Genomic DNA, 17326 nt, shown 5'->3' on the forward strand with positions numbered 1-17326 from the left:
TTCTTTATAATCTGGAAATCTTCCAAAATTTCTCGACCTTTCTTGCATGTGCGCCTGAATATGACTGTCCAGTCCTCCTGACAGCAGCGAAGAATGAAATTCAGCAGGTTCCTCCTGGATATCCACTGTCGTAACAGTTTCCTGCATGCGTCGTTTTGCGATGTAGGGAACGATGAAAGAGCGCCTAGCTGGCTTCCCACAATGCATAAATGGTAGATTACTCAACTGCCACCCCTGCTGTTTGCATGACGCTCATTGACAAGGGTGGAAAATTGGGCTAGTCGGTGTCACTGACACATTACATGAGAGGTAGCGCAAACCTAAGCGACGGACAGAGAACAGATACACACACCGCAGGCGCTAACTTCCGACTGAAGATTCCCAGACGACCAAGGCGAATGCGACATGAGAGGACTGTGCCGAAAAAAAAAAAAAACGTGAGAGAGAACAAGGGCAAAAAAAGTTTAATCGCTGCTTTCCGAAACTTAGGAAGTCCATTTGTTGTTTGAATAAAGAGAACGTGGGGTAACAATTTTATTTTGCGAAGCAGTGACCCGCGCAGCTTCCACTATTTCACCAGGAAACTCAACTCTGCTTTTCGACAAGACTGACCATTTTTCCAGAAAGGACCCACAGCAAGAGTTCTTACAGTGCGAAACTAGATTACTGCCAGTGTATTGTTTCATGTTTTCTTTGTGCTTGGGAAGCCTTTCATTGAGGCACCTTCCGGGCTTACCGACATACGGCTTGTCACAGGAGACCGGGATGTATACACAATGCCCTTCGTACAATGCACAAATTTTTTCCGGTAACTGATGGTACACTACAGCTTTTTTGGTCGTTCTTCAGCCGGCATGGTTGTTTTACATGGGAGAGACAGTTTCTCTGGCACTCAAAAAGCAACGCGAACATTCGCCTATCCGAGTTTCTTGAGCTTGTGAGATAGGAATCAATGTAAGGAATTACAGCTACCTTGCATTCCGGTTTGACTGCTGATTGTGCTCACTATCGTTTGTTGTGAAGTTCCTCAGCAAGTTTTTATGGACAGTCGGAAGTTTCATTCGGCTGTTAGCGCCTGCGATGTATGCATCTGTTGTTTGTCCGTCGTGTTGGTTCGCGCCACTCCTTATGCCACGTTTTGAAAAGCTTGGAACGCCGAGGGCGCATTGTCACACTACTGCTGTTGCATAGCCCCAGATTATCACACCTAGTCGCTGTTTATGGGCCTTTTTATTTTTAAAACATTAATATCGGTTTTGAGGAAAAGAAATGACGCAGTAACTGTCTCACGTATCCCGGTGGACACCCGAGCCATGCCGTAAATGAATACTTTCTTGGTTTCATTTCTTTCTGTACAGAGAAAATGGAGCAGGAGCTAAAGACACATGGCCTGACGGAGGCTCCTGCCTCAAATAGCGAAATTCGGCATTCAGTGCACACTGGTCACAAAAATAATGGGCACAATGCTCACATACATAGACCTATATTTGTGTTTAAATCAAGAATAAGCATGATATTGTCACTTGGTGGTGACTGCAGTCCGGCGAGCAGGGAAACAGCGACGATGGCTTCCAAGCGAAACTCTTTATTTGGGCTTTGAATGATTCGGCGGTGCCGTAGCAAGTGGCGTGCTCGGCGGTCGCGAACAGAATGCCCGCCGCTCTCGGCCGTGCTCTCTTTAAAGCTGATAGCGAACTTTTCAGATCAAGCTTGGAAAGTTTATAGAACATTCTGGAACAACGTAGAATCGTCGCCGCTGGATGCGATCAATTGAGATAAAAGTAGGCACGTCTCGCATCAGAAAGCGATAAAGCGACATGCGGGCAGCTTTGAAGAATGAACAAACACTACAAAGATTCGCGGCCCTATAATGAATCACTTATTTCCTAGCGTAGGCTTCTGGAAAGGGCCAAGCAAGACCATGGCGATCTGCTGAAAGCGCCTTGAGGGAGTCGCAATATGGTTCAGAAATCCTACTGGTAGGGTGGGATGGGTCTTTCATCGCTGACAATTTCGGCAAGTTTTCACATAATCTGCGAGATAGGCAGACAGCCGGGGCAAGTAATACTTGCCTTGAATGCGGCGAAATGTCCGAAATGCCGAAATGTCCAGCTGTCAGCTCGCCATATGAAGCCTGAAGAACTTCTTAGAGGAGACTTGCAGGCACAACTAGGAGGTAGGCTGTTTTGTTGGCTGCGAATTTATTCTTCACGAGGGCATCATTCTGTACATAGAACGAAGAAAATCCTCGCTTGAAGGAGACAGGGGTTAAAAAAACCTTGCCTTCCGAGTATTCGATGAGGCGTTATAGTACGGGGTCTGAGCGTTGCTGCAGTGCAAACGAGCTGGATCTAATAGGTCGGAGAAAGGCGTCCTCATCGTCATCCGGCGTCGGTGCATCTACAGGGGCTCGTGACAGGCAGACGGCGGCAGAGTGCTAGCGTCCGGACTAGCAAACGACGCTGACGACAAACTCCTGGAGGCGCAGGCTCCAACGCGCGAGGCGGCCGGAGGGGTCCTTCAAACTTGCAAGCCGGCAGAGTGTATGGTGATCGCTGACCACCTTGAATGGTCGTTCATACAGGTAGGGGCGAAATTTCGACGTGGCCCAGATGGCAAGGCACTCTTTCTGAGTTGTTGAATAGTTATCCTCGGCCTTGGACAGGGAACGGCTAGAGTATGCGACTACCTTTTCCAGTCCGCCAGTTTTTTGAACGAGGACCGCGCCTAGGCACAGAGTGCTTGCGTTGGTATTAATTTCAGTCTCGGCGTTTTCATCAAAGTGCTCGAGGATCGGTGGGGACTGTAAACGACGCTGAATTTTCTTGAAGGCTTCTGCTTGCAGCGCTTCCCATTTATATTACACGTCTACCTTTGCCAGGTTGGTCAGAGACTAGACGGTGGGCGAAAAGTTCATGACAAATCGTCGGTAATACGCGCACAGTCCCAGGAATTTGCGCTCCGCTTTCTTATCGACCGGCGTTGGAAACAGTGCGATAGCAGCTGCTACTCCTTACTAACAATGTGGCCTAGAAACAGCAGCTCTTGATAGGCAAAGTGGCACTTCTCTGCTTTCAAAGTTATGTGCGACGATTTGATGGCGTCTAGTACTGGTTTGGTTTGGTTTATGGGGTTTAACGTCCCAAAGCAACTCCGGCTATGAGAGACGCCGTAGTGGAGGGCTCCGGAAATTTCGACCACCTGGGGTTCTTTAACGTGCACTGACATCGCACAGTACACTGGCCTCTGGAATTTCTCCTCCAAAGAAATTCTAGCCGCCGCGGCCGGGATCGAACCCGCGTCTTTTGGGTCAGCAGCCGAGCACCATAACCGCTGAGCTACCGCGGCGGCCGTCTAGTACTGTTTGAAGTCTTTTTAGGTGCTCTTCAATGTAGGGGCCGAAGAAAACGACATCATATAAATATACCAGACAAATATGTCACTTGAGGCCTGCCAGCAAGGTATCCATTACTCGCTGGAACTTCGCTGGTGCAGAACAGAGACCAACTGATGTCACCATGAACTCGAAGAGCACATCGGGGGTGATGAATGCGGTCTTCTCGCGATCTCTTTCATCGACCTCAACTTGCCAGCAGCCACTCTTGAAGTCCATCAATGAGAAATACTTGGCGTTGCAGAGCCGGTCCAAGGTATCGTCGGTGCGGGGAAGGGGCAGACGCCGTTCTTCGTTATGTTGTCCAAGCGGCGGTAGTCGACGCAGAATCGAAGTGCGCCGTCTTTCTTTCTCACTCGAACAACGGGTGCCGCCCAGGGGCTTTTTGAAGGTAGGAGGACGTTGTCGTGAAGCATTTATTCCACTCGGATGGCGTGTCGCTCTCGCTGCGACACACGGTAGGGGCTTTGGAGGTGAGGTCGGACGTGCTGGTCGGTTATATTCGACGCTTTGCATTTGGTGTCAGTCTCACTTTGCGATGACGGGAAACACTGTTGCTCAAAGCAAGTTGCGGATCTGGACTCTCGTGTTCTGGGGCAGGGCTGGGTTGATGTCGAAAGTGGGCGAGTTTTTTTGTTCAGGCGAATCATCTGCGGATGGGCCGGAGAGGGCGAAGAATTCTCGTGCGTCGGATATTTCGTCGAAGACAGCAATCGTCGTTCCTCTGTTAAGACTGAGCTCCATGTACGCGAAAAAGTAAGCGACGCGACGAGGCGGCGCGGCGACGACGGCTGGCTGTCGCTCCGTCGCCCACCGGCCAAGCTCCATGCGTTGCGACAACGCGAACGCGAAATGGAGACGACGATCAGTGTTGCTGGCATAATACATCGCAAAGCTGTTTGCGCCTATAACAAGAGACACATTATTTGCACGGATAAAAATTTTGGACAAAAAAATGCCACATAAAATGTATTTACAACTTTGTCATTGCATGTCGTTGTCACGGGCGCCGCGTGTTGCCTGAACGTGGGGCGCACACCTGTTTGAACCTCGCGCGCTTTCTGACGTCAAACGACGAATATTCGCTAAGCCTAGCAGCACTGCAAACACAGAAGCAATCTGAAAATCTGGGGTGTTTTATTGCTAAAATTTTGTGGCTGAGGCAAGTTCAGAAAAAGTGAAAGCTTCGTGCGCATTTAGTTTGCAGTGAACGTGGGGCACAGCGTAGCGACAACGACGAATCGGTGGTGAAGCAAGATTTCCGGCCAGAGCCAGCGCCATCTTGAATTCTAGGTGGCTTTGACAGGGCCGGCAAGAGGCCCGGTAGTGACGCACGCTGCCGGATTAGCTGCTATTGGCTAATCGCGTTAGCAACTTCCGGGCGACGAGCGAAATTTTCTTCGAGTGCAGATCCGAGCGACACGACAAGCGACACGGGCATTTCGCTTCGCGCAACGGCGTCGCTCGTCGCTTGCCGCTGTCGCGTTCGCGTTCGCGTGAGTTTTCGCGTACATGGAGTTCAGCCTTTAACGTGCCTACATTCTTCGCTGAAGTTAGTCAGTAGTACTTCATAGGCCATTGCGAAAATGTGCGATGCCTCTTCTGAAGCTGGTTCCTTGATTTAGAAGCAACTACATGTTCCCCTCGATGATGGCTTCAGTGTTATTCGCTTACGGGGCTCCTACGGTGACGATGACGCTTGAGCGGGGTGGGACGCTCACTTGTTCCTCCACGACACTTAAAGCAACGTGATGTTTCTGAGTTCTCATCGAAAGGATGGTCTCGTGCATCTAAAGCGTAATCAGCTTGTATAGAAGGTCGATGACCGCCTGATGGTCATCAAGGAGATCCATGCCCAATATCACCTCGTGGGAACATTGCCGTAGCAGAAAGAACATCGAAGGATATGTGTGTCCATATGTCCATCGTCCTGATGGAGTAGTGAGGTGGCCTCCTGCGGTGCGAATTCGAGGGCCATCCCAATCGGTCGTGACCTTTAGCTGCGTAGCGAATGTTCCATTCGTTACCGAGTAATCGGCTCCCGTGTCGACTTGAGCGGTGACTTTTGGACCTTCGATAACCAATTCTAAGTCAGGTGTCCTGGCTATTGCGTTGCACGGCACCCTCAGCGTCGGGTCACGGCTTCGTCGGGTATGTGAATCGTGGGCAAGCCGTATCGGCAAAATTTTTCTTAGTGGTGACGTTGTTGTTTCGAAGGCGCTTCGCGTCGTAGCCAAGGTTTTCCTCGTATGCGGATTTGACGTGTCGGGGGCGGCATCTTCATGCGGCGTGGTCTTTGGAGGATCTTTGGCGTTTCGCTGGTGAGCAACCTCCACTCCAGAGGTCGCTGTCTCTAGTTTCGCCTACGGGGGCTGGGAGACCTTCCTCGTACCGCGGCTTCGTAGGTGCGGCGTGGCGACGCAAAGCGCCAGGCTGACGGCGATGGTGTGCGCCCGAGGCGGTTCGGCGAATTCTTTTCTCGACGCAGGTACTTGTCGATTTCTTGAGGACATTGCCTAAACTTGGTCGTTGCGCATCAAAGGTAAAGCCACGAAGACCGATACCGCGATGCGGGCAGTGACGAACAATATGGCCGGCTTTACCGCATTGGAAGCACAACGAGCGGTTATCGTAAGTCCTCCAGGCGTGGCGCTTCCTTTGGCTTGAGCGTCGTTCAAAGGTTGGGCGCGCTTGGGACGAGGCCGCGTTCGGAAACAGCTGGTTCACGTCGAGGAGACTGACTTCGGCTGTGTCGTTAGGGCTGAGACTGCGTTCTGCAGCGGCGTAGGTTAAGGCTGGAGCTTCAGCTGAGGACAAAGATGACGGGGAGCCAAGCGCGTGCCGCACTTCTTCGTGCATGATTTCTCCGAGGGTCGCATTTTGTGGCTGATTTGAAGATGGTATTGGTCACTAGGTCCACTTTTTATTTTGTTCGAACCAACGACCCTTGGTAGGCTGTTCTGTGCGTGCTCCCCTCGCAGTCTGAAAGACCTCATTTCAGTTCCCCTTATCTTCACCAGATTTTTTTTATTTGGAGATTCTCGTGTTGCGTGCTACAACCCCAACAGCAACGGCGAACGCCGAACAACGGCGACACCGGTTTTTCTGCGACACGAGCTGCTTAACTCCATCGCCTTTAAACACCCGCGCTGTACGAAATATACCAGGCGACTGCGTTTTGCACTAGTTTCACTACCGCACCACGTGGCTCTCAACCCTGGTAGCACAACACCCGTGCTGACCGTTTCGAAATGAGTGCAGTGAGCTTTGGCCTGCAGCTCCTTGGCCTGAGTCAAGGAAAGTACGCGCCTCTGATCAGTGACTGGCAGGCTACGGTAATAAGCCGCTAAGACGAAGCTTAAGTCATCGACTGAAGCCTGTGCAGAGAGAAGCGACCAATTCATTCGATTGTCAAGGGTTTCGACAGAACCGAGGAGTGTCACCTTAGGCGGCTCCAAACCGGGTCTTTCTTAAATCCTGCCGCACTAAAACACGTGGGCCTGACATTCACGGGCAGGTGAAAATTCTGCGGGCAATATGCTGAGCTATACCACATTGTGTGGGCCTGGCAGTACAATACACTATAGCTGTTCACCACAAACCGATTCGGCCATACTTGACGCGAACTAACGTCGTTCGCTGCTCCTTCTTTCCGCATACTATTGAGCACAGGAATAAACTGCCCGCTCATGTTGCTGAGTCTACAGGTGTAGCGGTATTCCTGAATGCACTTGGGGATTCTGTCTAGGCATGGGATTCCTGTAGATGAGCGCGTAATTGACTGTCAAATATTTCTTTTTGTATAGCAGGTGGCTCTACAGTGATGTGAATTGTTTCGTTTTTATGCTTTCTTGTATTGTATGCTCGAAGGGGCTTGTTCATTCTTGTGTATATATGCATTTTTTTCTTCATTTCCATCCGTACTTTCAAATGAGGGTTGACAGTGTTCATAAATAAATAAATAATAAAAAAGTGAGCCAACTAAGAAAGGCTGGGAGGCGGCCCTGTCCAGCTCGGACCTGGAGGCCCAGCGGGCCCTGGTCCAGAGAGCACGGGCAGCGGCGGCAGCCAATGGCGTCCCGGAATAGGGACTGCCACCCAGGTTAAGGTCCATCCACCGCTTCCCTTCCCAATTCAATACAGTGTTCTAACCAATGTTTTCTCCTGCTCTGAAGAAGAAATGCGTTGGCTGCTGGTGCACTGAATGTTCAAATCAGCAACCATTTGAGGTAGCAGCCCTTAGCACGGTTTTGGGAGCCGATGTAAAGCTTCTGTAATACTCGCCTGCAAGGCATGTCTTCGATTTTGTTACCGACCTTCTTATAATTCATGGTAAGATTCAACTCATATAGATGTAGCACAGGAAGCATATTAAACATCAAGAAGAGCTCCCTTTTGTGGGAGTGGTACTGCAAGCCTCCACTACGAGCGTTTCTTTGTTGTTTTTTGATCAAAAGCAGCCGATGCGTGTTAACTGTGGAAAATGTCCACACAAGACTGCAGTAATTTATATGTTGGGGAAACATGAGCCTAATTGTAACGAGAAGCAAATGGCAAGGTCTCCGAAGAATAACTCAATCTTCTGAGGCTTTCAAGTCCACGACTTACATTTGTATTTAACAGTACTGCATACTGGGCGAGTTGGTAGACATACATCTTGCAAAATTTTTAGCGCGAAAAACACGGACAGAAAGAGTAGACGACACGAGTGCTGACTAACAACTGGATGTTTATTTGAAAACGCGTAGAATTATAAAGGAAGAAGGTGCGATAAAATCGTTGGTCAAAAACCAAAAGAAGAAAACTACACGCAACAATCACTGCCAGCCCCTGCTATCAGGGCGCAAAGCACTTGTCCAGATATGCTACCTCTTTCTCCCGGATAGCAACAGACGGTTTGGCCACGCACGTGTTTTGAGCCTTGGCGATACTGTATGCCTCATAGATTTCCCTACACAACACGTTGTCATGCTTGTACACAATCGTAGTGTTGTCGAGGTCCGGCGAGCACATGCAGGTCCCGAGTTCCTTGCACTCTCGGCAGGGCAGTGGTCCGCGGTCCGGCTGTGGTCCGTGGCGTCTGAACGAGGAACTTGGCAGCACGAAGTGTCGAGTTTTCTCCTGAAAAATTTGAGACCCCTCAAGATTAACGATCCTTTCCTTGTCCCGAATTCTATGTCGGTGGTGGAGTTTCTATCGCAGCAGAATACTGGAAATTGTAATGTACTTAGCGTTGACATTTAGGGCCTTTTCTATTCCCTTCCCCATGTTATCTTAATGAAGTGCGTCCAAGAATGCATCGTGGAAGACAATGATGAGATCGCCTTCAGAAACGCCTGCAGCATGACAGTGGAGAGTTTCCTCGGGCTACTTTCAGCATACCTAGAATCGACTTTCATCATGTCGGAAAACAAGGTGAACGTTCAACGCTCGGGAGTGTGCATCAGCTCTCGGGTCGCTCCAATTCTCAGCGATATTTTTCTATCGAAGGTGGACAGGAATCTGGAAGCTGATTTGAAGGACGTCACAAGACGGATTTTCAGGTATGTAGACGACTATCTTGTCTTCATCAATGGGGCCAGCAGTATCCGAACGACGCCTGATATTCTCAAGATCTTCAAGGAAAGAGGTCAGGGCCTCAACTTGACATTTGAAGTGCCAAGAAGGGCTGTATCCGGTTTTCGGACCTGGAGCTGAAGCTAACCAATCAGCATGTTTGCTGGGTGTATGCTCGCAAGGCGGGTAAGCCCCTCCTAAACTTCCAGTCCCGGCATTCAAGACTTGTCAAGGAAGGCATAGCCATGTCCGGTATGTCCACATCCCTGAGGAAGTCGTGTCCCCACCGACTTGAGGAGGGTTTTCTGAGGCAAGTGGCCAGACTACAAGAAGCTGGCTACCCTCAAAAGCATCTTGGCCGGCTTACAGAGCGACTCTTTCTAAAACTGAAGCGCGAGGCTTCCCCCTCTGTTCAGGCACCAGCGGACCGGCCACGCCAGAAGGTTGCTTGTATGCCATACATACACGGGGTGTCTCATCGACTACGAAAGATCGCAGCTAAGCATGATGTGCAGCTGGTGTTTTCAGTTGATCACAAGGTCGGGAGAGTATGCGCGGCAGTTCGAAACAGGCTAGAAAAGACACTGTCTCGACAGGACCCGCGGAAGTGCACTGTCAGACATGCCAGCGAGTTCACCGCCTGCGAAAAGGGGGTTGTGTACAAGGTGCCTTTGGCCTGCGGGAAGGTTTATTACGGCCAGACGGACAGATGCATTAATGTGCGGCTCCAGGAACACAAGAACTCACTGGACAGTAGAAAACCGGTTTCTTCGAAACTTCTTTTGCATTGCCGTGAGTGCAAGAAACTCGGGACCTGCATGTGCTCGCCGGACCTCGACAATACTACGATTGTGTACAAGCATGACAACGTGTTGTGTAGGGAAATCTATGAGGCATACAGTATCGCCAAGGCTCAAAACACGTGCGTGGCCAAACCGTCTGTTGCTATACGGGAGAAAGAAGTAGCATATCTGGACAAGTGTTTTGCGCCTTGATAGCAGGGGCTGGCGGTGATCGTTGTGTTTAGTTTTCTTCTTTTGGTTTTTGACCAACGATTTTATCACATTTTCTTCCTTTATAATTCTACGTGTTTTCGAATAAACTTCCAGTTCTTAGTCTGCGCTCGTGTCGTCTACTCTTTCTATCCGTGTTTTTCGCGCAAAATTTTGCAAGATGTTACATGTGTATCCCAGATTAAATGTTCCTTAAATATTACACGCAACATTTCTACCTCCCTAAAACCTGTATTTTGCCGACCCCATTTGCGAACTAAAACAGTGATCAATAAATTATTGTGCAGGTCGAAATGTGACGCTCTGGTTTTTCTTGCTTGTCTCCAAATTAACTCCACCCCATTGCAACACTTTTCAAATGTTATATTAACCAAGGAAAGCATATCACCGATGCAATTTGATTCAATAAAAAAAACTCGCGTCGTCGGTGCAGACTGCAAAGAATGCCTGTTCGTTTATCCGCGCTGTATCATATTTACAAACGCTGAAAAGAATGGTTCCTGAAGTGCTACCTTCTGGAACTCATGAAGTTATGTGTGTAAAGCTGAAAACTCGTCTTGTATATAAATGCATTGTTGTCAGTCGTTCAAATTCGATAATGAAAGAACAAGAGAAACGCTACAAAACCCACGTTTACTATAGAATAAAAAATAAACCTACATTGTTATAACTGTCAAATGCATTGGTGAAATCAGTAAAAGCACCTAGCGTTAATTTTTTTAGAAACTTTTGACCATAAACTCGTTTTGTATTAGAATTGCCAGTTCTGTTGATGTACCCTGTCGGAAACAATTAAAAGTGCTGGGACAATACTGAGAGATGGTTTTCGACCAAACTATGTAACTCTTCTGCACATTACTTTTTCCACTCATTCACTGATTCCACTCGTTTTCCACAGAAAAACAGGTTGAGAATTTGAAACCTTCGTATTATTTCCTGGCTTAAACAAAACGGTAATTTTGGCTGGCTGCATTTTTATGGCAACACATCGCTAGTCAAAGAAATATTGAAAAGATGCGCATGCACTAGGAGATAAATTACAATCTGTGGCGGGCGCCTGAAGAAACCATCAATATCATGCACTTTCGTGTTGTTCATAAGCACTGAAATAGAACGAACTTCATCTCGAATATCTGGATGAAAAAAAGCCTTACAAGTGTTCGGTACGCCTAAATAGCCACCTTACGCAACAGCGCGAATAATATTAAAAAGAGCACTAACTTCCAGCTGTTTATTCTGGTCAAGATGACACGCATATGTACGAATACGAAGCGCCAGCAGGAAAGGCAAAGAAAGAAAAAGAAAAACCATCGGCATGAACCGCGCAAGGTTATATCATCAAGGTCCTATTCACCATCCATTCAAAAACCATAGCTCTTTCTTGTCTATAATGCAAATTATGGAATGCTTAAACACTCCTCCGCCGCATGAGCAACTCTAGCCCCCTCGATTATCTAATACCCTAGCCTTTATGTCGAGCAACAATCTCGCTATTTGTAGCGAGAGCTACACTATACTGCCCAGTCGAGCATTTTGCCGTGAGCCTGGAAGGCCGATAGTGCGCATGCGCGAAACCAGAGAGTAGCAGCAGGTGCGCCGCGCATGACGTCAGAGTTCGCCGCGACCCGCGCTGGCCCGACTTTTCTTTACGTTTTCTTCACGTCACCTTCGCGCGAGATGCTAGTGGCTCCATATGTCTCCGTTTTCCGTTTTCTTCACGTTCCCTTCGCGCGAGATGCTAGTGGCTCCATATATCTCCGTTTTCCGTGCGAAAACCTTGCCTCCATTTGACCATGCAAACCAACAACTCACTTATTTCTTTGCAACATTATCTCTAAGCAGCACCTTAAGCTCTCGGAACTGGTGCTCCTTGAAATACACCGGCACCTTGGTGAAAAAAATCTAGGTCATCGGTACTTAGTTTCTTGTTGAATGCCATTTTTATTATCCTATTTCGTTTCGATCGGCGGCTAAAAATATCTACATTGTTTTTGACTACTGCGTTGTTCCGTGTTGGAAGACGATGGTACACTTCGGTATCCGGCTCACAAGATAACGGGCTCGCAGAATACCGGTATATAAGGGCTCGCCCGGTGCGACACCCACTTTAGCAAGCAAGACTACAAGGCATACATTTGCTTTTCACATAGGTCTCCCTTGATTTCACAATTATTTTTCCTAGAATAACGTTGACTCCTACAAGGTTTGTCGTTTCCTTGTTTCCTCAGTTTTTCAAGCTCGTGCAGCAGATATTCTCACGTCTCTTTAAGGGCAGCACTTTTGCCTTTAATTTCTGCACATTCCTGTTTTATGTCTTCCTAGCATTTCTTTATGCGTTTATTCTAGGCTGCTTTTCACTTGTCTCAGTTCTTTTGAAAACGCACGCTTAATGTCAGCGGTTTCCGTCATGCCTAAAGCAATAAAGACAGCACTGAACAAGTACAATTATGAATGGCAACTGCCATAAGAGGGAGAACAGCGAGCAGTGCCAAAATGATTTACAGTCGTAGCTTGCTATTATGGACACTTTGGTTCCCGAGCAAAATTGTCCATAAAGCGGGTCGTTCGTTATAAGGAATGATGAAGAAAAATATTTAGACAAAATAAACGCTATGATTAGAGTCTGCTTTTATGCACAGTTGTGGTCAGTAAGTTGAACTTGGTCGCAATGTTAGGAGCCGCAAGCTTATTAGACTGGTTGCAGCTATGCTACAAATAATGTGGTGCAGCTTCATGCGGCTAATAATGTATGTATTACACGCTTCATGGTGTACCTGAGCTATATATAGTTCACATTCAACCAACCGACGACTTAATTTGCTGGCAGCTGCTGAACACGCTTTCTTTATAGCACAAATTGCCGAGATAGTTTTCTTCGCAACCACTCATGCGATACGGCAAATGGAGAGGGGCGTCGACTCGGCAACGTTGCGCTGTAAGCATAAAACCTGAAAGTGCAAGAACCTCAATCAATGAATTTGAAAATTTCCATTGGTGTTATGGTGTTCTGCGCTCAAAATGCAGAAATAGACATCCGTTTTAGGGCAGCAGAGTTTTTTCTCTTATGTCTGTCCATATTAACGCGACAAAAATACATGGGTCTCAATGGGCTCTGTGAATTTCCCCTCTGTTCATTGTCCGGACAGCGAGTTTCCACATTAACGAAGCGTGAATGCACTGCAAAACTTTGGTCCCCAGAAAATATGTCCATAATTCGAGTCGTCCATATTAGAGGGGGTCGTATTAACGAGGCATGACTGTACACATAACAGGACCGCTCGAACTTGCGATTAGAGTCGAAAGAATCAGTGTTGTACTCGACCCGCCGCCTCTACTACCACGTTCTTTCAGGCATGCTGTGAATACGAATAGCTTCACTCGCGTCCTCTGACCTGCTCTCGTTGTGGCGCGCGCAGCGAGGATCTGTCGTCGTTCCACCCGTGGACGAACATGGCGTACCTGGAGGCCCTCACCGGGACCCTGGTGCAGGCGTACGAGGCACGCTTCGCTGACGCCGCCGACGAGACGGAGCGCCAGGCTTGGCGCGACGTCCGCTTCTGGCTCGCCGAGATGCCGCACTGCGGCGCCGTCCGGGACTTCGCGCTCGAGCTGGTCGCGCAGAGCACGCGCTCCACCACGTCGCTGTCCACCATCTGACGTCGCCTCAGCGTGCGGTCCCCCGAGAGTGGGCCAGTTCCCCCGAACGGGGTTACTGAGCGCGGCTTGTTCAGTGTAATTAGTGACCAGATTAAACGGAGGCAGCAGCTTTCAGAACGGAGCTCCACAACGTCTTCACCGACTTCCGCTTAACGCATGCAGAAGTCAGACGGACTTCTGTCGAAGATGTTTTCATTCAAAATGTATAGAAGGTGTTCCTTGGGTACTCAGAGACAAGAGCGCAGCATCCAGAGTGAAAGCGGCTACATCGCTTACACCCCGTTAGCAAACTGGAACGCGCCAAATGGGTTAGAATATCAACCTCATCACTATTACATTACCTGCTGTTCCTGGGTAAACTGCAGAAGAACTGAGGATTGGGCGAGTTGGTGGTGATCCATCGTAAAAAAACCAGCGCTAAAGAACACGGACAGGGGACACAGTCAGCGCCGTCAGTCTGTTTCACCTTGTCCTCTGTCCGTGTTCTTTAGCGCTGGTTTTTTTTACGATGTTCCTGGGTGCTGACGCTCTGTTCGTCAAGGAATGTTCTTCATTTTTTAACTAACGCGATAATACGCCCACATATTATGAAGGAAGTCTTTTGGCATGTTTCGAGTTGAAATCAAGCAAATATGCAAAAACTCTTTTCCGGTGAAAATGTAAAACAGATAAAAGGAGGAGTACAATGGTACACGTAGCCGCGGCACACCACATCATTACACATTGCAGCAAAACTGAAAAAAGAAAACGTAAAAACTGCTTTCAAGAACTTTTCCTCATACTTGAATATTTACAATGGTCAACCCTATTCTCTAAACCTTCCGGCCCTGCTGTCGGGTAAAAGGACACAAGGAGAAAGCGCGATATGAAGCTGGAAAGAAATCAACCGGAACAAGAAGTGATTGTCAAGTCTCTGAGCTTGCCTCTTGGCATCGACCTCAGTACGAGTACCGCTGTTTGTTTTAGCGCCGGGAAAGCAAGATGAAGACGACGATGCCATCGCCGATGACCCTCAGAGTAAGCATAAATTGCGATCGCTTTTACTCGATAACCTACTCAGCGCTTTCCCGGCGTCGACGTCAGGAAACAAGCGGATGATAGTGGTGCCGAGCTACCTCACCCCCCCTACACGATAACAAATTGCTTTCCAAACGGAGCGATATCAGTGCACGTTAAAGAACTCCAGGTGGTCGAAACTTCCGGAGCCCTCCACTACGGCGTCTCTCATAGCTTTAGTCGCTTTGGGACGTTAAGCTCCATAAACTAAACCAAACCAGAAGGCTTTCAGCAGGAACTTGTCAGCAGAGGTGTCACGCTTTCGACTGATGTCCACCGAGATATGTGAAACAGTTACTGCACAATTCCCTTTCCTCAAATACATTTTCCATTTTCTTCATTAGGGCCCCTCTTTCTCTTGCTTCCTTCACTTCAACTTCCTCTCTTCCTCTACAAACGGATGACGGGCGTGCACCGTGATATGTGACACAGTTACTACGTAATTTCCTTTCCTCAAATACAATTTTCATTTTCTTCATTACGGCCTCTCTTTTTTTCTTACACTCCCACTTCCTTCCTTACTGTACGGTGCGGTTTAGGTGTCCACCGAGATGAGAGAGAATTACTGCGCCATTTCCTTCCCTCAGAAATCGTTGCGTTCAAGGGTCAAGGCATCGCGCCGAACGGGTAGTGGGGTTCCGTGGACTCCTTGGCAGCGCTACAGCACGCTGTCGCGTTTCCCTCCTAAACGCGAAGCTTAGGCGTCATTAATTAGCAGTTAATTAGTATTCGGGCATTAATCAGTAATTAACTATATATTAGTAATTTGTCATTACTTCGTCATCAATTATGCGTGACGTCATGGAGTGGTGACGTCACCAGTGCCACAGAGGCAGTCAAAGTGGTGCGGAAAACGCTTTCGCCTCTACGCACTTTAGACATTTAAAGTGCCCCCTGTATTTTTTCGAATCGGACAAAGGGCACCTGGGCATTCACTGCAGAGGTTGTAACGCCGCACTTCTCCCAAACGAGAGTGATAAGTAAACACCGCAATCAGCTGACCCGTGATATTTTGGAAGCCTCAGAAATCGCGAGGACTGAAGACGCATTTATAAGTAGTGCTTTGTTGGCTTTAACAGCGAAGGAAATGAGGTTTTTGGACGCAAGATAATGACGCCGCTGATGCTACCTTCAACAGTTCTAGCATTTATTGGTTGATGTCATCATCACTTGTCATCATGTTTCTTTTGTTGGTTGTGCCTGAAGTACGCATTTTCGCGGGCCAAGCAATAAAGCTTCGGTCGAAAGTCAGCGCTCGTCTTTGCGTTCTTCCCACGTCCCCGTCTTTTTCGCGCTGTCTACAGACAAGGTTTAGTGACCTTACGGCAGCGCAGGTCATTGTCGTATTAATGAAGTCGAGAGTTGGACGAAAACTCGTCTGGTCGGGGACAAAGATAGTAACGATGTACGTAACAAAAAAGGCGATTCTAATGCTATCGCCGAACACGCCGTATCTGCAGGCCATGACATCGACCGGGGTCGGGCACACGTGCTTTCAACCGAAAAGAAGCTACGCCCTCGCCTGCACTTGGAATCATTAATCATCCAGACTGCTAGTCACACCCTCAACCGCAACGATGGAAATCTTAACCCAGTCTACGCACGCTCCCTGCGACTTCTTTTCAAGAATATTTAATGCCACTCAGCTGCTTACTTCATTTCAATGTTGACAAGACGGGAGACGAAACGTCGTTTTTTTGTTGTTTTTTTCTGTTGGTCGGAGTTTCTTCTTCACCGTCAGTATCTCTGTTGTATTGTGTACATACATGCAGACTCCGCTCTAAAACGCTCCATGCATATCGTAGCCATTTTTTACAACCTGTTAACGGTGCTTAGGAAAACTGAAATATTTTCTACTGGTTTGTTCAACACAGAATTGCGACGAAAATAAATAGACACACAAATGCTAACTAATATAAGCAGCACCAATCCCCAAGCAGCCTTCACAAGCTGGCGTGCTGTCGTTTCGAAGGATTCCGCGATATAATTGTTATAACGCGCGCCTGGCAACGCGTTCAAGCTACGTGAAATTCACAATTATGTCAACTTCACATATAAATTTATGGTACGTGCTATGCTCGATACGCGGACATAAAAATGCTCGAGGTCTCGTTGGTTGTAAGTAATCAGCTTCACTCTGAGCCAGAGCCACTTTTAGTGACTGTCTCGCATGGACAGAGAAGTGACAACAACCCAGCAGAGCAGCCGTAACTCAAATGATTCGTTAATGAGAAAATGAGTGATAGTTATTTCAGCAGTCTATCGATGACCAATTGGGTAATCAATGATCGATCAATGAATCTATCAGAGACAAAGAGGGGCAAAGAGAATCAAAGAGAGCCAAAAAGGGGCGACGAGTGCCCAGGAGGTGTTAATGCTTTCGCATTTCTCCACTGAGGGTGGATGGAGTGATAACGTCTTTCCGATTATGATCCACGAAAACCCCGCTACTTGCAGCCAAGTTCAACGGTACCAAGAGGCCACCTAATACACGGACTGACAGTAAGCGTCGACCGCTCGCACTGCTGTGCACTGCACCATATACAGTAGCGACATGTGTGAGCGTAAGACGTCATTTTTTCTTGTTCCTAATTTGGCCTCTGGCGCTCCTTGTACGAATGGCCGTACATTTCAACTTACGAGCAATGTG

General features: G+C 48.1%; 1 protein-coding gene across 1 annotated transcript in view; it reads left to right on the forward strand.

Annotated features, from left to right (window-relative positions):
• LOC149345177 (uncharacterized) overlaps positions 1 to 13690 on the forward strand; it is a 138484-nt gene extending 124794 nt beyond the window's left edge. Inside the window, exon 15 of the mRNA XM_089546486.1 lies at positions 13380 to 13690. Within this exon, the coding sequence (XP_089402612.1) occupies positions 13380 to 13620 (241 nt within the window). The 3' untranslated portion in view covers positions 13621 to 13690. The remainder of the gene's footprint in view (positions 1 to 13379) is intronic.
• The last annotated feature ends 3636 nt before the right edge of the window (positions 13691 to 17326 follow it).

Source organism: Amblyomma mixtum, chromosome 5, assembly GCF_055824585.1.
Source record: "Amblyomma mixtum isolate Tamu chromosome 5, ASM5582458v1, whole genome shotgun sequence".
Taxonomy (NCBI): domain Eukaryota; kingdom Metazoa; phylum Arthropoda; class Arachnida; order Ixodida; family Ixodidae; genus Amblyomma; species Amblyomma mixtum.